The 22370-nt window shown below is 42.3% G+C and overlaps 1 protein-coding gene across 7 annotated transcripts in view; it reads left to right on the forward strand.

Moving 5' to 3' along the window:
• The window catches only part of CFAP74 (cilia and flagella associated protein 74), a 194777-nt gene that overhangs the window by 30677 nt on the left and 141730 nt on the right, over positions 1-22370 (forward strand). For all 7 annotated transcript variants that reach the window (XM_033922641.1, XM_033922646.1, XM_033922642.1 and 4 more), the window contains 4 exons: positions 4320-4477; positions 8010-8220; positions 11996-12166; positions 22110-22283. In XM_033922641.1, the coding sequence (XP_033778532.1) occupies positions 4320-4477; positions 8010-8220; positions 11996-12166; positions 22110-22283 (714 nt within the window). The remainder of the gene's footprint in view (positions 1-4319; positions 4478-8009; positions 8221-11995; positions 12167-22109; positions 22284-22370) is intronic.

The following is a 22370-nucleotide window of genomic DNA, read 5'->3' on the forward strand; positions in this document are numbered from 1 at the left end:
ATCCCTCCTGCCCGAAGACGCACCCCCCCAGGTGCTAACCCCCCCCAAACCTCCACTCCACCAAACCTGTTCTTAGAAGGGTCTTGCACGTCTTGAGCCGGCAGGCACGCCTCGTCGAAATGAAGTGGGCCTGCCCCTTCCCGGCCCATCCCGCCGAAGCCTAAGGCCTGATTGGCCCAGGCTCTAGAAGCCTGGACCAATCAGGGGTCCGCCCATCCCCACTTAATCTAAGGCCTGATTGGCCAATCAGACCTTAGACTTAGTGGGGATGGGCGGACCCGCTATGCCTAAGGCCTGATTGGTCCAGGCTTCTAGAGCCTGGGCCAATCAGGCCTTAGGCTTTGGCGGGATGGGCCGGGAAGGGGCGGGCCCGCTTCATTTCGATGAGGCGTGCCTGCCGGCTCAAGACATGCAAGACCCTTCTAAGAACAGGTTTGGTGGAGTGGAGGTTTGGGGGGGTTAGTGCCGGGGGGGGTGCGTCTTCGGGCAGGAGGGATTGGGCACCCTCCTGCCAGCTATCGATATTGTCGGGGGGAGGGGGGGAGATCGGTAATGTCGGGGGGGGGCGGTCGGTAGTGGGGGGTGTGCGTCTTCGGGCAGAGGGTTTGGGCACCCTCCTGGTCAGGGGGCCGCGGCCCGCTATACTTATAGCGGCAGAGAGATCCCTTGCCGCTATATGTGTAGCGGGCCGTGTCTAATCTAACCCGTTTCTCTAACCCGTGTCTGTAACATGGACGCCGGTTACAGAATCGGGGTTTAGTTTAGGCCGATTCTGAATAGGACGCCTCTCCTGGGCGTCCTATTCAGAATCAGGGCCTAGGTGTCTTGCGGGCCTCGCCTTCAATATAGGCGGCCTGCCTGAGGAGCATTTTTTTTTTAAAACGTGCATCCCGATTGGCTGATTAGACAACTGTAGGACGCCTACAGCTGCCTAAAATCGGGACGCACTTTTAGAGAATCAGGCCCTCAGTGCCCACATCCGCATACCTAACCAGGCAAAGATAGAACTGCTTTTTGTTCGGTCTTATCTACCTGGTTACATATGTGGGCATTAGCAGGGAATATGGGCTCTGCCTACATATCTTCTGGCTCCACCCAGATTCCAATCCCAGACCACCCCAGCACCAATGGAGCAATGTGCAGTGATCAGAGATCTTTAGCGGCATTGCTTAATTAAGTGCCACTGAATATACCCTCCTAACTTGCTGCCCACTTAAATCCCTTTGAATATTTACCCTGTTGTTTTTTAAATTGAAAATGATGGTCCTCATTTACAGGCTTGCAGTAAAAATATCATGTTTAAGTTGCGTTGAAATGTGTGAGTTGCAGCTTATAGCGATTAACTTGTTCTATCAATCACTCTCTCCTCAAAAATGGATTTCCTGTCCTATTAACCCTCTTTCTTCCTCCCCTCTTAAAGTCAATCAATTTGTACCTTTGCTTAATCTTTGTAAACCGCATAGAACTTCACGGTATTGCGGTATATGCTGGGAGGAGAGAAGCTGATATGCACGGACGGGGAGAGGGACCTTGGGGTGATAGTGTCCGAAGATTTAAAGGCGAAAAAACAGTGTGACAAGGCAGTGGCTGCTGCCAGAAGGATTCTGGGCTGTATAAAGAGAGGCGTGGTCAGTAGAAGGAAGAAGGTGTGGATGCCCCTGTACAGGTCATTGGTGAGACCCCACTTGGAGTATTGTGTTCAGTTTTGGAGACCATATCTGGCGAAAGACGTAAGAAGACTTGAGGCGGTCCAGAGGAGGGCGACGAAAATGATAGGAGGCTTGCGCCAAAAGACGTATGAGGAGAGACTGGAAGCCCTGAATATGTATACCCTAGAGCAGTGTTTTTCAACCTTTTTTGGGCAAAGGCACACTTGTTTCATGAAAAAAATCACGAGGCACACCACCATTAGAAAATGTTAAAAAATTTAACTCTGTGCCTATATTGACTATATATAAAGTAATTCTCTTGAATAGGAATCAAATAAACACAAAGAAAGTATTTTATAATTACTTTATTATGAAATATTAAGTAAACAGAATAGTGAAAAATTATAAAATACTTTATTCAGTGCGAAACCTGGGCCTGTTTGGCTGAACACAAAGCTGATATTCTGGCTGGAATCGAAGAAAGACACACACGTAGCTCTTCGTCAACAGCTCTCAGTCTCTCTCTGTATTTGGTTTTTATAGCAAACAAAAATAGACAAATATACCCTCCATCCTTTTTATTAAACCACAATAGCAGTTTTTAGCGCAGGGAGCTGCGCTGAATGCCCAGCGCTGCTCTTGACGCTCATAGGCTCCCTGCGCTAAAAACCACTATTGCGGTTTAGTAAAAGGTGACCATATTGTAAAATATAGACAGCAGATATAAATTCAGAACTGTGCATAGTAAGTGAAGGGAAGTTTTCATCTCTGGGAATTTACCCAGTTAACTATTAAGTTATTTGGGCAAATTCCTTTGAAAACTGTGGTAATACTGCCTCCACTTTGCTAAATTTAAAATAAAATCATTTTTCCTACCTTGTCTGGTGATTTCTGGTTGCACTTTCTTCTTCTAACTGTGCATCCAATCTTTCTTCCCTTCTATTAGCCTGTATGCTTTCTCTCCTCCACACCTCATTCCCTCCCCCAACTTTTTCTTCCTCTCTCCCTGACCTTTCTTTCTTTTTTTCTGTTTCTCTTCTTTCCTTCTGTTTCCCTGCCTGCCCCCTTTCTTTCTTTCTCCCTGCCGTTCCCCAAGCCACTGCCGCTGCCATCGGGGAACAGGACCCACCAATGGATAACAGGCCCCAAAGCCGACGCCGACGCATGCTCTCCCTGACGTCAATTCTGCAATCGGAGAGGAAGTTCCGCCCAGCCAGGCAGCGATTGGCTGGCCCGAACTTCCTCTCCGACTGCAGAATTGACGTCGGGGAGAAGAAGACTTATCGGCTCGATAGATTAGATTGCCAAGACAAAGTGAGTCCTGGGTGATCGACTCACTTTGCCTTGGCGAGCTACTGGCGCCCCTGCCTCGGGCCCCCTGTCAGCTCCGGGCCCCTGAATGCAGGACTGGTAGTACTGCCCTGATGGCGGCCCTGCGGCACACCAGGCAACATCTCGCGGCACACTAGTGTGCCGCGGAACAGCGGTTGAAAAACACTGCCCTAGAGGAAAGGAGAGACAGGGGAGATATGATTCAGACGTTCAAATACTTGAAGGGTATTAACGTAGAACAAAATCTTTTCCAGAGAAAGGAAAATGGTAAAACCAGAGGACATAATTTGAGGTTGAGGGGTGGTAGATTCAGGGGCAATGTTAGGAAATTCTACTTTACGGAGAGGGTAGTGGATGTCTGGAATGCGCTCCCGAGAGAGATGGTGGAGAGTAAAACTGTGACTGAGTTCAAAGAAGCATGGGATGAACACAGAAGATTTAGAATCAGAAAATAATATTAAATATTGAACTAGGCCAGTTACTGGGCAGACTTGCACGGTCTGTGTCTGTGTATGGCCGTTTGGTGGAGGATGGGCAGGGGAGGGCTTCAATGGCTGGGAGGGTGTAGATGGGCTGGAGTAAGTCGTAACAGAGATTTCGGCAGTTGGAACCCAAGCACAGTACCAGGTAAAGCTTTGGATTCTTGCCCAGAAATAGCTAAGAAGAAAAAAAAAATAATAATAATAATTTAAATTGAATCAGGTTGGGCAGACTGGATGGACCATTCGGGTCTTTATCTGCCGTCATCTACTATGTTACTATGTTACTATGTATATAAGCTGTTATTATTTTTTTTTTTTTATATATTTTTTATTCTTTTTTTAAATTCTTACATCAAGTGAAATACATGTAATACATTCAATTATGAAAAAACACTTGAAATTATTATTAAATGTTCTTACAATGTGAATTAAATAAACCCTTTATCAGAATTTTATATCATATTAATATTACAATAGTTTTCCCTCCCTACCCCTTCTATATGTTCTATACATGTGTTATTATATCTGATCAATAGAATAATTTGTCAATGGTCCCCATATTTTATTAAATTTTTTAATATAACCTTGTTGTAATGCCAATACGTTTTCCATTTTATATATATGACAAATTGAATTCCACCAAAAAGTGTAATTCAATTTAGTGTAATCCTTTACTGCTTAAAAATGTACTGCGGGATTCACAAACTCATGTTCAGTAAGCCGTTGCCGCTGAGGGTGTTGTTGACATCCAGTGAGTCACGCAGTTTGCAAAGGTTAACAAAAGATGCATTATTCACTTCGCCTAAGAAAGAGCTCTCGTGTCTGCCCTTGCACAATGCTTCTTTCTGCTCTGCAGGAAAACTTACGCATTCGCCAAGCCCAGCAAAAAACCAAAGTTGTGGAGGCCAAAAAGCAAGAGATGATGGAAAAAGAGGCCGTGCTTTTGGGGGGAGGAAATGTCATCGAGCATGTCTACTATCAAAAGCGACTTCAAGAGTTTGAAAAAAAGAAGCAGTAAGTGTGTGCGAAAAAAAATAGGTGCTGAGGAATGCGGCAAATAGCGCCTGTCAATCTTTTTTTTTTTAAAAAATTTTTATTTATTCATTTTTGCATTCTTACAACAAGTGAATTATACATATTATAATCAATTATTACATGACATTTGTAATTACAAACAAATCATCTTATCATATGTAATAAATCCCTCCCCTTTTTTCATTCCCTATTTCCATATAATATACATTCCCCCTCCCACCCCTATATATCTACTACCAATGTGCTATGAAATCTGATCATTAGAATAACTAGTCAATGGTTCCCAAATTTTCTTAAAATTATGAAGATTCCCTTGTTGTAACGCTAACACCTTTTCCATTTTATATATATGACAGACAGAGTTCCACCAAAATGTATAATTTAATTTGGTATAATCCTTCCAATTTTGAGTAATTTGTTGCATGGCGACCCCTGTCAATCTTGAGTTAAGCGCCGTTTATAGAATCGCACCTAGCGGAACCTAAGTTGGACTTGGCCACCAGTAGGCGTCAAAATCTTAGCCGCCCCTTATTTATGCCAGGGTTTTCTTGGCCTAAATACCAGCACCCAATTTAGAAGCCTAGATGCAAAACATGCCCAAGATCCATGGACTAGGGGGCGCCTAACACCCAATTACAGTGGAACCTTGGTTTACGAGCATAATTCGTTCCAGAAGCATGCTCGTAAACCAAATTGCTCGTATATCAAAGCAAGTTTCCCCATAGGAAGTAAGGGAAACTGCTTTGATTGGTTCCACCTCCTCCCCCCCCTCCCTCCACGAAGCTACCGGAGCTGCTCCATTCTCTCCCCCTTGAGGAATCCAACGCTGTTCCAAACCCCTCCCCGCGATCCAGCTTCCCCCCCCTGCGAACCGGCATCCCCCCCCGCTCGCGTTGCCCCCCCTCCACCGCGATCCTACTTTCCCCCCTCCCGAGCAGTCAATGACACCCTTTACCCGACTTGGCACCAGTGCCGATGCCCGAAGCTCCTCCCTCTTCTGGCGCGGCTGGGCGGTGCGTCGGAGATCCTCCTTCTTCTGGGCTGGGCTGGGCTGGACTGGCTTTGAGCATTTGCGCATGCTCAAAGCCTTCTGGTCTCGCTCTCTCCGAGATTGCGACTTCTAGGCGGTTCACAGTGAAGAGGGCTGTACAATCAGCGAATTACAGGGTGAAAATTAGGGGTTAAGATGCATTCACAATTGTACAGTATTATATTGTACTAGCTTTATAGCCCGTTACATTAATGGGTGCTAGAATATATGTGTGTTTGTCTTTATTTTTTTCTCTCTTTGTCTCCTTAGCCGCTTTTTCCTGTCTATTCTCCCTTATTTTTACCTCCCCTGTGTCCACCACCACCCCTTCACTGCTCCCCTTATCCAGCAGCAGCCCTTCTCCCTTTGTTTTACCTCCCCCCTGTCCATCAGCACCTCTTCCTGCTCCCCCTGTCCAGCAGTAAGCCTCCCTTCATTTTTCCCCCATGTCCATCATCACCTCTTCCTGCTCCCTCTGTCCAGCAGTAGGCCTCCCTTCATTTCCCCCCCCCCGTCCATCAGCACCTCTTCTTGCTCCCCATGTCCAGCAGTAAGCCTCCCTTCATTTCTCCCCCCCCCCGTGTCCATCAGCACCTCTTCCTGCTCCCCCTCTCCAACAATAGACCTCCATTCCTTTCCCCCCGTCCATCATCACCTCTTCCTGCTCCCTCTGTCCAGTAGTAGGCCTCCCTTCATTTCCCCCCCCTGTCCATCAGCACCCCTTCCTGCTCCCCCTGTCCACGGGAGTTAGTACAGGGCCGGTGTCTGCCATTCTCCCCAGAATCCTTGCGCCCATCCCCCCTTCCCATCCCACGGACCTGACTACCTACCCGGCGATTCAAGCAGCGTGTGCATCAGTCTTCACACGCTGCTTCGGGTCCTTCTACTGCCCTGATTTACTCTGGCACATCTCTGATGACATCATTAGAGACGCGGCAGAGCAAATCAGGGAAGTAGAAGGGCCCGAAGCAGCGTGTGAAGACTGATGCACACGCTGCTTGAATCGGCAAGGTAGTCGGGTCCGCGGGAAGGGGGGTGAGCGGAAAAGGACACGGACTCCTGTGGTCTGTCGCGGAGGGTGGCCAGGCTCCATTTCAGCCACAGGGAAGGCTCACTGCCCCAGCTCCTTACCCGTCCGCAGCCCGGGCCAGGCCTCCCGCGCTTTCTCAGCGGCCCTGCTCGCTCGGTTGGTTTTTTTTTTACTCCGCTTCCTGCATTCGCTGCTCTCAGTGACGTAATAAGCGCGCATGCGCACTTGTCTTGCCACATCCCGACAGAAAAGGGATCAGGGAACACACGAGGCAAGTGCGCATGCGCGGCTAGCATTTTATTATTTAAGATAAGGTTACGGTATGCACTGAAGATAACTGGTTACCAGGCAGATATTACTGTTCATTGTGTCATTTGCTTTAACAATATTCCATCAAAATAGAGCTATACTTCCATAGCAGTGGAGAACTTTATTTTTTTAATTTATTAATTCTCAGTAATATGTAGAATCTACATTTGGAAGTATACCTTATAATGGAAAATAGGCTCATAAAGAAAAAAGCAATACAAAGAATAAACAACTACAACTTTTCAGGCACAATAATGACACGTGGATAACTTTTTAAATAGAATTATTAGAAAACAGAAAGAATAGTTCTAAGAAATTGGGAATATGTCTGCTTTTGTGAATCCCGTCAGCGTTTCATATTTTGTCTGTATGGAGGAACACAGCAGGATATTGAAATTCAATCATTAATTCCTTTTTTTTTTTTTTCCATTATTTTTTATTTTCAAATTTTACATAAAGTGTACAAAATATTAAAATACAATTGATAAATACATAGTATCACTTTTATATCTAATACATTATATATCTAAATTTGATTTTCCCCCTCTCCCTCCCCCCACCCTTTTATTACTTTAATATAATATTTTTAATTTTCAAATTTTACATAAAATGTACAAAATATTAAATTACAATTGATAAATACACAATATCATTTTTATATCTAATACATCATATTCTAAATATATTTATATCCCCTCTCCCTCCCCCCACCCTTTTATTATTTTTCATTCATACATATTGTATAACATATTATAACATATTATGTAAATATTATTTTCATTACCCCCCCTCTATGTGCGTCATAAAAAAGATACTTAAAAGAAGAAAAGAAATCTTAATATTTATTCATTGCAGTATTTTGTCAATGGTCCGTTCATTAATTCCTATAATAATCATGGGATTCTATTTTCAAAAGAAACTTTGCTATAGGTATAAAATGAGATCAGCTATTTAAATCCCTCTCTTCCCTCCTTTACAAAATCGTGCAAGAAATTTTTAGCGCCGGCCAGTGTACTGAATGCTTTGCGCAGTTCCGATACTCATAGGAACCCTATGACTGTCAGAGCAGCACAGCAAGAACCTCTTGTGTGGCTTTGTAAAAAAGGGGAGGGGTAAATGTATGTCTCCCTAATTTTGTTTAGTGACCTGGCGGAGCAGCAAAAATTACGAAAAGTCGAGATCGTGCGTCGCATTTTACAAGAAGAGACATATATGGAGAAGCAGAAGAAACAGTTTACCTCTGATACATCAAAGAGACTGGATAAAAGCCAACAAGTTTCTAAGCTGAGGTCCAAAACACTGAAGTATGTGGAAGAAGCCTGTAGAGAGGAATCTGAACAAGCGAGCAAGCCGGTATGTAGAATCAGAGAGGACAACTGAACCGAACCAAGAAGAAACATTCAAACGTAATTCCTGAAATGCGTTTTATGTAATAAAATGAGAGGGTCTGCATCTGGCTGATCACTCAAATGCAAAAAATTACCCACTGCTATCAATCATAACACTGCTTATTCCTTTGTATAGATTTTTTTTTATTATTTTTAAGACTTACAGTAAGTGTCACAGTAAATACAAACATTTTATATCCAAATTCCACACTTAATAGGCTTTTTTTTTTAAATAATAATTCTTTATTCGTTTTCAAATTAAACAAGTGCACAAAAGAGTATATTACAACAAATTATTCCAGAATAGCACTTTGATATCTGCCATATAAACATCCAATAAAATCAATAACCCCCCCTACCACCCACCCTTCATCATATTTTCAATAAAAAATATACACATATTATACATCATAGTATAACATAATATGTAACATTATTTCCAACTCCCTCCCCCCTTTAGTATGCTAAAAAAAGAAAAGAAAAAGAAAACGAAAAAGGATAAGAGAAGAAGTGCTGACTATTCACTACAATATTTTGCCAATGGCCCCCATATTTTTATAAATTTAGTATATGTCCCTCTTTGTACTGCTATTGCACATTCCATTTTAAATATATGGCATAATGTATTCCACCAAAATGTATAACTAAGGTTTCTGTGATTCTTCCAATTGTTGGTTATGTGTTGGTTGGCAACCCCTGTCATAACTAATAAAATGTAATATCCATTCCAAGTGTGAAAAGTGCTCAGGACCAATTAGATGGTAAAAAGATCACGGGTGGGGTTAATACCCCATAAGCTGTGCCTTTTTCATTCAATCACTTCACTTTTATAACTTGAGTGGTCAATAAACAATCCAAACTATAAAATGTATATATGTTGGTGAATTGTGCTCATCTCAAAAAGGTGTCCAATTCTTCCGGGAAGTGGCGATTTAGGGCTCCTTTTATCAAGGTGCGGTAGGTAGATAACGTGCAGAATACCGCGTGTTCAACCGCCTGCCGCGCTAGTCGCTAATGCCTCCATTGACGAGGCGTTAGTTTTTAGGCTTGCCGCGGGGGTTAGCGCGTGATGAAATGTCCGACGCGCTAACCCCCGTAGCGCGCCTTGATAAAAGGAGCCCTTAGTTACGCCTCGTTTGGAAATTGAGGAAATATTTTGAGAATGTTGAACACGAACTTTCCAGGCAGTTACAGCAGGTAAGTTTTAAATATTTCGCTGGTTTTGGGCCTTAACCTTGAAACGTTGATAGCACTGCATTCCTATACCTGTTAACTAAATGTATTTATTGCACTTCCACTTTATTGTTATTATTAGCATTTATTATTATTTGTGCACATGTGGGGCCTATGATGGTGCACAGCGGGGTTTGAGAGAGAGCCCCGCTCTAATATGTTAAGCCAGGAGCACTGGTAATCAGTGCACCACAGCTTGCACTATTGCACTGAGGCCTCACATTTATAATTGACACCTTTTTGAGATGAGTACAATTCACAAACATATATACATTTTATAGTGTGGATCGTTTATTGACCACTCAAGTTATAAAAGTGCAGTGATCGAATGAAAAAGGCACAGCCTATGGGTATCAACCCCACTCGTGATCTTTTTACCATCTAATTGGTCCTGAGCATTTTTCACACTTGGAGTAAGCAGTGTTATAACTGATAGCAGTGAGTAATTTTTATGCATTTGATATTTCACTTATTACTCACCATACGTTAAATCATTTCCCCAAGTTTTGTTTGTCTGGCTGATCACTGATTTCCGGCTCTTGGCTGGTTGATGCTGTAGTTGAAGGTCCTATATTTTTCTAGATATTGCATGATGAGCGTAGAAATTGAAGGATGGATTAGGCCTGCCAATTATCCAAAGATACGAGTTCACTTCTGAGTGGCAAAACTTGTGTACCCAATGTGATTTGACTCCATTAATATGGTTATTCCTTTTATTTTTCACTAGATGAGGCATTATGAGCTGTTTGGATTTGGATAGAGGGCAGAAAGATGAGTGGGTGTGTCAAATAATAAAAGAATAATGAAATTTATTTTGTTTATTATTGGGATTTATTAACTGCCCTTATGAAGAGATCGACTCAAGATAGTGTAGAGTAGGCATATTTTGTTGTAAAATAATTTTGTAAACAGCATAATATTAGCAAAATGACCAAATTTAAGCATAAATATAATCAGTGAGGTAAATTTGGAGATGGAAAATTGAATCCTAGTAATAGGAGTAACATGATGCAATATCATAAATATCCCATTAAAAACACTATAAAACAATTATATACAGTGGTACCTCGGTTTACGAGTGCACCGGTTTGCGAGTGTTTTGCAAGACGAGCAAAACATTTGCAAAATCGTTGCCTCGGAAACCGAGCATGGCTTGATTTACGAGCGCCCCCCTCGCAATCCGGCACCCTCCCCCTGCGATCGTGCCCCCCCCCCCCCCCGATGCGATTGGGCACCCCCCCGCCATGATCCGGCACCACCCCCTGCCACGATTGGGCACCCCCCGCCACTTCTTACCCTCATCTGGGTTCTGAACGTGAACTCGCAGGCCTTGAGCATGCGCAGATGCTCAAGGCCCAGCAGACGAGGAGGCCGATCTTCGGGGTGCCCAGATGAGGGTAAGAAGCGGCGGGAGGGTTCCGAATTGTGTCGGGGGTTGGTGCCGGATCATGGCGGGGGGGGGGGGGTTCCCAATTGTGGCGGGGGGGTGCCGGATCGCGTCAGGGGGGTGCCCGATCGCGTTGGGGGTGTGCCAGATCGCAGGGGGGGGTGCCGGATCGCAGGGGGGGTCTTCGAGGGGAGCAATGCCGGTTCTCGGGGGGGGGAATGCATCAAAGCGAGTTTCCATTATTTCCTATGGGGAAACTCGCTTTGATAAACGAGCATTTTGGATTACGAGCATGCTCCTGGAACGGATTATGCTCGTAATCCAAGGTACCACTGTAATAGAAATATGATAAATGACAGCAGAATATGAATGATATAATAGCACGGAAGAACATTCATATACTGTAAAATAGATATGATACTCACATGTGATGTCAGCACAGTACAAATGAAACACCTTCAAACGCACACTTTAGAAAATTAAAATAACTTAGATATGATGCTTATGCTATTCATACAGTATAGTAAAACATCTTAATAGGTAGCCGAGGGTAGCAGTTAAGACGTGTGCAACCCCTTTTCAGGAAGGGCAAAGAAGTATATCAGAACAGAATGCCGCCAGAGTTTTTCATGTGCCCATTTTTTTTTTTAAGAGCTCGAAAATCAAAGAGAGAGTTTATATTTGGTCTTATAAGATACTGGTAGGCAATGCAGTTTTTGCAGAAAGTTTGTGAGGTGGCCATGCCATTTGTAGCCCTCTCAGTAATGCTGCAGCATTCTTGAATTTGTAGGAGCTGGTGCAGACTCTTTTTGGTTTGACCAATGTATATACAGTATATAATTCAATGGTAGGGATGTCAGCAGTTATAATGACTTTAATCTAATTTTAAGTAATGGGAAAAACACCAAGCCCCATAATCTGTAGAGTTCCAAGTATAGCAACAGTTTATAACAAATATCCTCTCAGTCTTCATCTCATTCATTTTTGTCTCCACTACTAACTCCACTACCGCTTAGAACCGCAAGGCACAAGCGGAATAGAAATCACTAATGTAATGTAATGTAATGTAATGTAATATATAAGCAGAAACTCTGAACTGTTTACCTTGTATCTATTGCAGATAAAATGGCGCACCCCATCATTGGATGAAGAATCTCTGCCTGGGTACCTTTCCCTTGAGCTGAGAAAAGAAAAGATCCTTGAAAAGGAAATGGAGGAAAAAGAAGAACTGGATTTGCATGATCGGTCAGAGGTTTCTGAACATTTGACTCAAGACTATGAACCACAAAAGGTAATTTGTCAGCACTCTTATGCCATGCAGCAGGTTGGATGCATAGAGAAGGCTGTCTTCACTCAACATTTAAATGCAAAAGTATCCATATTTTCATGCATATACCCCCCAATTCTGTATATGGTTGCACGTGCACATCAGTGCACTTAGGGCTAGATTCACTAACCCTCCTATCTGTGTGCGATCAGTGTGCGATTGGAGGCAGGAATGGGGGCGATCGGAGGCACGCCCCCAACTGACTGCATGGATCGCTAAAGCCCTGACAGTAGTGACAGGAGAAACAGCCTCCTGCCATTACGGTCAGGACTAGAGAATGACACGGTGACAAAATTCATCACCGTTCTCGTCCCCGCGGATAACCGCGGGAAATAATCTCATGTCATTTTCTAGTGTTTATTTCAACCTCGGTCCTTCTACACCAGCATTCTTCAAAGCAAAGCTTGTGGGGCAGTGGCTGTGGCCATTCATACTCTGATTCTTATGGGAACCAAGGATAATGAAGCCATTGTGACATCACTGATCTGACTGGCTCTTAGGCACTGGTGGAATGAGGCATTATGACATCACAATATCTGCTCTGGATACCAGAGACTGTTATTCTGTAGTGTCTGTTTCAACCTCAGTCCTTCTACACCAGCATTCTTCAAAGCAAAGCTTGCGGGTCAGTGGTTGTGGCCATTCATACTCTGATTCTTATGGGAGCCAAGGATAATGAAGCCATTGTGACATCACTGATGTGATTGGCTCTTAGGCACTGGTGGAATGAGGCATTATGACATCACAATATCTGCTCTGGATACCAGAGACTGTCATTCTGTAGTGTCTGTTTCAACCTCAGTCCTTCTACACCAGCATTCTTCAAAGCAAAGCTTGAGGGTCAGTGGTTGTGCCCAATTATACTCTGATTCTTCCCTCTCCCCTTAAAGAATGACATGAAGATGGTTTCCTGCGGTTATCCGCGGGGACGGGAACGGTGATTAATTTTGTCACCATGTCATTCTCTAGTCAGGACTTCTACCAGCATTTTAAATTTTTTTTTTTAATCAGGCAGATATTTTGTGTGTATTACACACGCAAAATAACTGCTCGGTTAAAATAAAAAATAAAAAAGCCCCCCCCCCCCCGAAGTGCCTCCTTCCTCCCCAAATCCCTAAAAAAATGCCTCGTGCGCCGATGCCCCGCTGAACACAAGGCAAGAGGGATGCCATCTCCCTCTTGCCATCGCAAACGCCACCTGGCCAGGCCCGGCCCAACCCACCTCCCTCCCTGTAGTAGTCCATCCGTCTGGCTGGGCCTGGCCCACTCCCTCCCCGTACCTTTAGAAACATTGGGAGTAGGAGGGGTGCCCAGTCCCTCCTGCTCTTCAGGCCTCCTGAGTTCCCCCATGATCTTCGGGAACAGGAGGGAGGGCAAAGTCCTCCTGCTCCTGCTGCTCTGCCACGATACCGGTCCTAGGCCACACCCCGATGCATCATCTGATGCACAGGGAGGGGCCTAAGGCCCTGATTTTCTGAGGCACCTGGGGCTCCTCCCTTGGGAAAGGCCTGGGGCGCCTCAGCCAATCAGGGACTTCCTTAAGAAAGTTTCAATTTACTGATTTTGACTTTACCTCATTCATTGTATTTACGTTTATATTTGGTCTTTTTACTTCTGTTGTGCTGTTAACAAAATTGTAAGTTTTATGTTGAATTATACCTGCCTTGGGTGAATCTCTTCATAAAGGTGGTTAATAAATCCCAATAAACAAACAATAATTCCTATCAGCCTCTTTCAGTCATTTCAGACCCCTAAGTCTTTGCTGGAAATGAGTTCTGTTTGCCACAGCCTAGACTGCATTATAGTACTGACAATTTGCGCTTTATTAAATGCTGCTGGTCCTCTTGGATTTAATTGACTTGAAAAGGAAAGTAATGAGTTTGAGATAATTGTCTTGGCTTTTTATTGCACTGTAGAAGTGTTGCCCTTGAATAAAATAGTAATGAAAACAAGCCTTAACAACTGGAAATGTGCTGATGCAGTAGTCCATTGGTTGTTTTTTTTTCTATGCCCACAAACCATCAGAGGGGTTTGCACAGCAAGTCAATGCTTCTGCTCAGGATTACTGGATGAGGGTGAAAGGCATATTTCTAACCACAGGAGTGTGTTGGCTCCCAGCAAATGCTGTCGACCTTACATAATAGAGTAGCTGAATGTTTCAGTTCTGCAAAGTATCAAAAAGACTGTTTTAGTGGTTGTATGCTGTCAATATATTTAAAAGAAATAGCTTTGATAATTCAAAATATACATGTATTTTATCTTGGTGACGGGACAAAAGTGCGACGAACAAAGCCGCGCCAACAATAGAGAGCAGACAATTGCGTGCAAGACTCCAGCGCGCTGCCATAAAAGTTTATTTTAAAGGGCTCTGACAGGGGGTGGGGGGAACCCCCCACTTTACTTAATAGTGTTTGTGCTGCGGTTGGAGGGGGTGTGGGTGGTGTAATCTAGAGAGTTGCACGGGAAATCTCACCCATCCCCGCCCGTCCCCACCAGGATCCTCTCCATCCCCACCCATCCCCGCCAGGATCCTTTCCGTCCCCACCCGTCCCCATCAGAATCCTCTCCGTCCCCACCCATCCCCGCAAGGAATTACCTCCATCCCCGCCCGTCCCCATAAAAAGCAGCAATTACTTCTTTTTTTTTTTTAATTTTTATTTATAAATTTTCCATTCTTACAACATCTGAATCATAGTAAATATTATTAATTATTACACATCTTGTATATTATCATTAATAATTCATAGTATTTAAAATATAATATGATAAAGATTATACATTAACATAAAAATATAATTCCCTCCCCCTTTTTATATAACATGTTTCCATTAATTAATCAAATCCCACCCCAATCATATATAATTTTTATCATTGTGCTAAGAAAACTAATCATTAGAATAATTAGTCAATGGTTGCCAAATTTTCTTGAAATTAAGAAGATTCCCTTGTTGTAACGCTAATATTTTTTCCATTTTATAAATATGACAGACAGAATTCCACCAGAACGTAAAATTTAATTTGGTATAATCTTTCCAATTTTGAGTAATTTGTTGCATGGCGACTCCTGTTAGTATTAGTAATAGCTTATTATTATTTGCTGAAATCGGACTCTTAGTTCTCATTGCAGTGCCAAATAATATGGTATCATATGAGAGTCCTACATAATTCTCTAGTAACTTATTAATTTGGGGCCAAATTGAATTCCAAAATGCGTTTACACAGGGACAGAAAAAGATTAAATGATCTAACGTCCCTATTTCCAATTTACAATGCCAGCATCTATTAGATCTAGTACTATCTATTTTTTGCAGGCGCGTTGGGGTCCAGAACACTCTATGTAATAAGAACAACCATGTTTGATTCATAGATGCTGACTTTGTAGATCTTAATCTCCAGGACCAAAATCGTGGCCATTGAGACTCAGAAATTGTCTGACCAATCTCAATACTCCAAATATCCCTAAGACCTGTTTTCTTTTTTTTTATTTAAAAATCCGTATATCAATTTGTACCATTTTGCGGCTTGGTGACCCAAAAAATCCGCCTGGAAACATAGAACCTGTAGACTATATTGATTATTTAGATTTTTCCATTCAGGGAACCCTACCTGAATGGCCTGCTTCAATTGCATCCATTTAAAATATTGTGTTTTATTTAATCCAAATTTATTTTGCAATTGTGAAAAACTAAGCAGTGAACCTTCTGATATGACATCATTCAATGTTCGTATTCCTGCATTTATCCATTGTTTCCAGACAATTTTAAATCCGCCAATTCTGATCCTGGAGTTTACCCATATTGATTGATTTAGAGATTTAGCAATAGGTTCTGGTGATAGATTACTGATATATCTCAATGTTTTCCAAGTGTCAAATAAAATTCTGTGGTCTTTGTATCTTTTAGGCATTGTTATAGTTATTAACTGTTCTGGATGTAAAGGGAACAGGAGCCGCCATTCTAAATACAGCCAATCTGGTACATTTTCTAAAAGATCTGGGAGGATCCAATACATACCCTGTCTTAAAATATAGGCTTGATGATACCTATAAAAATTTGGAAATTTACCCCCCCTTCCATAATTGGTCTTTGTAATGATACTAAAGCGATTCTTGGTCTTTTCCCACACCAAACAAATTTTGTAAGAACATTGTTAAGTTTTTTATAAAATGACCCCTGAAAAAATATTGGAATCATACTTTTACTTCTGACAGGATCATCAATTCCACAGTTTCTTTTGTGTTTGTGCTGCTGTTTTCTTTGTGGAATCTCTTTGATGGAACCCTTTTTTTGTTTTCTGTTCAGGTAATTAACTTATAAACCTCCTCTTTTACTAAGGCTTACGTGTCCATTATATTATATGGACAAACCCTGCTTCCAAAGCCTTCCATCCCCATGGGAGTCCCGTTGGCTAGAGGGGGGTCCCCGTGGGAGTCCTGTGGGTTAGGGGGGTATTCCCACGGGACCTGCAGGATTCCCGCGATCCCCGTTCCTGTTCAGACCTCTAGTGTAATCCCCCACATTATAGAGAAAATTTAACTTTTCCCCTAAAAAATAGGGAAAAAGTTGTTGCCTCTATAATGGCAGCACAAACACTATTAAGTAAAGTGGTGGGTCTTGCGCTCAATTGTCTGCTCTCTAATGTCGGCGCGACTTTGTCCCGTCACCGAGATAACTACATGCATATTTTGAATTATCAAAGCTATTTCTTTTAAATATATTGACAGCATACAACTACTAAAACAGACTGTGAACCGTTATCTTGCCAACCTAAGCCATATTGGTAAAAGTACCCACATTGCTAACATACTCTTCTTTTTTTTTTTTTAAACTTTATCTTTATTCAAATTTTTAGTATAATAAACAAGTAACAAACTTGCATAAAGAATTAGAAATTAACATCTTAGAACATAAGAACATAAGTAGTCGCCTCCGCCAGGGCAGACCAGAGGTCCATCCCGCCCAGCGGTCCGCTCACGCGGCGGCCCATCAGGCATATTGCCTGAGCAGCAGTCCCTGACTAATTTTATACCTACCTCTTCATTTATCTCTAAACCTTCCACTGCTCTTATCTGTACCCCTCAATCCCTTTGTCCTCCAGGAACCTATCCAGGTCTTCCTTGAAACCCTGTACTGTGCTATTTCCTATCACGGCTTCCGGAAGGGTGTTCCATGTGTCCACCACCCTCTGTGTGAAAAAAAATTTCCTAGCGTTTGTTCTAAACCTGTCCCCCTTCAATTTCATCGAGTGGCCCCTTGTTTTTGTGGTTTCTTTCAAATTGAAAAATCTGTCCTTGTCAACCTTTTCGATGCCCCTCAGGATCTTGAAGGTCTCTATCATGTCTCCTCTGAGTCTCCGCTTCTCCAGGGAGAACAGCCCCAGCTTTTTCAGTCTGTCAGTGTATGTAAGGTTTTCCATACCCTTAATCAGTTTAGTTGCTCTTCTCTGGACTCCCTCAAGCATTGCCATGTCCTTTTTGAGGTACGGTGACCAGTACTGTACACAGTATTCCAGATGGGGGCGCACCATAGCCCGGTACAGTGGCAGGATGACTTCCTTCGTTCTGGTCGAGATACCCTTCTTAATGATACCTAGCATTTGGTTTGCTTTCCTCGAGGCTGTGGCGCACTGTGCTGACGCCTTCAATGTCGTGTCTACCATCACTCCCAGGTCTCTTTCCAGCTTACTGACCCCTAGCATTGTTCCCCCCATTTTGTAAGTGAACATCGGGTTCCTTCTCCCTACATGCATGACCTTGCACTTCCCCACGTTGAAGCTCATTTGCCACTTTTTTGCCCATTCTTCCAGTGTCGTAAGATCCCTTTGGAGATCCTCGCAATCAGGTTAAAAAAATACAATAACCTGAGCCAAGAACAAAGAAAATATCAGGAAAATTTAGGAATTAATACAAAAATCTCAATTCGACGGAATGAGAGATACTGATCTAGCACCCAGACAGCCGGTTCGTTAAACTATGGAAGAAGACATTGTGCCAATAATCACCCCTCCCCTTTCTCTAGCCGTTACAAACTCAAAGTAATTGTTTCGGTTCAAAAAACAGGAAATTCTTCCCCTCAAGCGAGACACAACACTTAACAGGAAATTTCAAGCTAACATGCTCTTAAGTATGGAAAGGGTGAACAGTAACCAAAACCTTGTTTCTACAGGTAGATCATAATTTTACGCATTGAAAGGCCTCACTTATTTCTGTCATTTTGTATTTGTTTTTTTACTGGTGACAGAAAGTATTTGTTATTCTGAATTAAATCAGCTACTCAACTCTCTTTCACCTGGGTTTTACTAAGCAGCGTAAGAGCATTTTACTGCAGGCCGGTGAGGTAAATGCTCCGACGCTCACAGGAATTCAATGAACGTCAGAGCATTTACTAAACTAAACTAAACTAAGCCTTAAGTTTATATACCGCATCATCTCCACGGAAGTGGAGCTCGACACGATTTACCTCACTGGCCCACCTTAAAATGCTCTTACGCTGCTTAGTAAAAAGAGCCCTTGATGTTGTAATCTGAGTACTGGTAAAAAGAGAATATTCTTTTTTGTTGTTTGACATTCCCAGTTAATGTAGCAAAGTTATTCAAATTTTTTTTTTTTTTTGTTTTTAAATTCTTTATTCATTTTTGCATATTACAACAAGTGTATTAGATAAAATCATATGAACTTATAAATACACACTTGATTAACTCTCATATAACACATTAAATATAACATTTCATTACATATTTATATTCTACTAGCTGATGCCCCGGCGTTGCACGGGTATTTAATTATAGCAATAACACTGTAAATGGATTCAAATAAAGATACTTTATAGTGGTGAATGAAATTATTTTTTTACAGCTTAATAAAAAGTACAATATTCAAATTATAATGTGAAATATTTGACAAAATGAATACAATACAACTAACGCAAAACGTGATTATAAACAACATTTTTAGTTTCACCTCCAGGAGCAAGAACATATAAATTCTTGGGTGAACCCACCCTTGAGCAAGCAAAATAGAGTTGTGGGCCGTGAGACCCCCAGAACATATCACCCCAGGTAGTGAGGGATCTGCATACCAAGTTTCGTTCAAATCGGTCAAGCCGTTTTTGAATTACTGTGAGAATGGCAGCTTTTTACATTTTTTCCATTGACATGAATGGGTGAAATCTGATTTTCTGTTTGTAGCTCCGCCCACGTGTGCAGGTGGGCCACGAGACCCCCAGAACATATCACCCCAGGTAGTGAGGGATCTGCATACCAAGTTTTGTTCAAATCGGTCAAGCCGTTTTTGAATTACAGTGAGAATGGCAGCTGTTTACATTTTTTCCATTGACATGAATGGGTGAAATCTGATTTTCTGTTTGTAGCTCCGCCCACGTGTGCAGGTGGGCCGCGAGACCCCCAGAACATATCACTCCAGGTAGTGAGGGATCTGCATACCAAGTTTCGTTCAAATCGGTCAAGCCGTTTTTGAATTACTGTGAGAATGGCAGCTTTTTACATTATTTCCATTGACATGAATGGGTGAAATCAGATTTTCTGTTTGTAGCTCCGCCCACATGTGCAGGTGGGCCGCGAGACCCCCAGAACATATCACCCCAGGTAGTGAGGGATCTGCATACAAAGTTTCGGTCAAATCGGTCAAGCTGTTTTTGAATTACTGTGAGAATGGCAGCTTTTTACATTTTTTTTCCATTGACATGAATGGGTGATATCTGATTTTCTGTTTGTAGCTCCGCCCACGTGTGCAGGTGGGCCGCGAGACCCCCAGAACATATCAGCCCAGGTAGTGAGGGATCTGCATACAAAGTTTCGTTCAAATCGGTCAAGCCGTTTTTGAATTACAGTGAGAATGGCAGCTTTTTACATTATTTCCATTGACATGAATGGGTGAAATCTGATTTTCTGTTTGTAGCTCCGCCCACGTGCGCAGGTGGGCCGCGAGACCCCCAGAACATATCATCCCAGGTAGTGAGGGATCTGCATACCAAGTTTCGTTCAAATCAGTCAAGCCGTTTTTGCGTGATCGCGGCACATACACACACACATACACACACATACATACCTCCGATTTTATATATATAGATAATACCTTGAATATTATGTATTACACCTGATATCTAAACAATTATTATTAAATAGAAACCCTCCCATCCCATCCCCTCCCGTAACAGAATTTCATACAAATACAGTGAGACTGTTGACATATTCATATGCATTATGAGATAAATAAAAATAATATCCACCCTTTTCCCTTCTATCAAATATCTTACTTTGGGAAAATGTTATCATTCATTACGAAAGTCTGTTAATGGTCTCCAAATTTTCTGAAATTTACCAAAATATCCTTTTTGTGTTGCTATTGTACGTTCCATTTTATATATATGGCATACAGAATTCCACCAAAAGTTATAATTTAATCTGTCATAATTTTTCCAATTGTATGTTATTTGTTGAATTGCTACTCCAGTCAAAATAAATAAAAGTTTGTTGTTTGACGAAATTTAGTTATTTAGATTCACCGGTTTCGGAGTCACACTGATGTGAAAAATAGACGCTGGAAATGTAGGTCAGGGTTTTCCAGGCCTATATTTCCAGTACCTATCTTTGCGTGACTTGCGCTTATACAGTCCTATCTTTAAGCAGTTCACCATAGTTGGTTAAGTGCTGAATATTGCACTTAACCAACTATGTTTTCGTCACCCCCCTCCCCCCATATCCCTGGAAATTCAATGCCAGAGTAGCACTGATTGCCAGGAATAATGCCGATGGCGTCATCAAAACGCTGACCTCCACTGACTGAATATTGGGCCCTGGGTTTCAGGATTACAATAGGACAGTGTCTCGCAAACGTTTCCAAGCCATGACACACTAAACTCGAGGTCGCGGCTGGAGGGTCTCCACGCACGCACAGATGTTGACATGATGTCACACATGTGTGATGTCATCAATTCGACATCTGGGCATGCGCGGAAGCCCTCCAGATGGGGCCCTGAGCTTATTAACCCTAAAATGACTACGCTAGTGGGGAGGTGCGGAGAGCAGGAGAGGCGCCGGCACTGGCTGTCTCACCTACACGACGTGCCTCTCGCTGCACACCCAGAATCTCACCGCAGCACACAGTTTACAATACTTCAATAGGATATAAACTGAAATATATAAACTGAAATATTTATAAGTTTTAGGCACCATTTGCAGAAATGAACAGCTGACTTATTTGTGCAAAATGGCTTACAATGTAAGTACATTTCTCTCTTCATATTCACACTTTCAGTAATTGCGGTTTCAATTATTCACGGTTTTTAGCTTGCTGGCTCCTGCCCCCAAATTACATCAGCTTGCATAGAGAAATCGCTGATTCCAAGCGTTTACAGAGAAAATCACTGATTCTCATCACTTTCTTCACCGTGTTTTGCCTGTCCTTCAGGAACAGGCCAGGTCTCCCACCGTGTTATTCGCGGTTTCACCATATTCACGATGGTTTTTAATAGAAAACAGTGAATAATATATGAAAAAGTTATTCGCATTTTTTCTGTATTTGCGGTTCTGTTAATCCCCTATCACAGCGAATACGGAGGGAGAAGTATAGTAAATTAGAAAGGTAGAGGTGTATTTATAGAATCTTCCTTTGACTTTACCTGTCTGTCTGTGTGATTTCTCTCTGTTATTCTAAACATCCCTTTTTTTCTGCTTTCTTAAGTCCTGCCTTCTTGCTATTCCAGCCAGTGATAGATCTTCCTCTACTATCATACCCTCTATCTAAAATAATTTGCTATTGTCTTTGCATCTGACCATCTCTTTTCATCTTGTAAATCTCTGCTCTGCGGCCTATGGGCCCTTAGCTTATTCTAAACAATTTAGTATAATGACCAGTTGATTTATGCTTGTATTTTGCTTCATTTACTAGGAAATAAAGAGTGAATCTGAACCCAAACCATTAGGTGGAAGTAAAATGGAGAAGGAGATATTAGCCACGACACTGGCAAAATTACGAAATGGGATCATTCAAAAGCAAATAATAGCGGGCCATGAGTTCAAAGGAATTCCTTTCTACAGTAAACCAGCTGTGATTAACTTTAAGGTTTGTAGGCTCAGTATAGGCTCACTTTTTTTTTCCTGGAGGTTTTCATTTCCTTCTTTTGTGGGGAAAAATGATTATTTGTCTAGG

The sequence above is a fragment of the Geotrypetes seraphini genome, chromosome 15 (genome assembly GCF_902459505.1).
Source record: "Geotrypetes seraphini chromosome 15, aGeoSer1.1, whole genome shotgun sequence".
NCBI classification, from domain to species: Eukaryota; Metazoa; Chordata; class Amphibia; order Gymnophiona; family Dermophiidae; genus Geotrypetes; species Geotrypetes seraphini.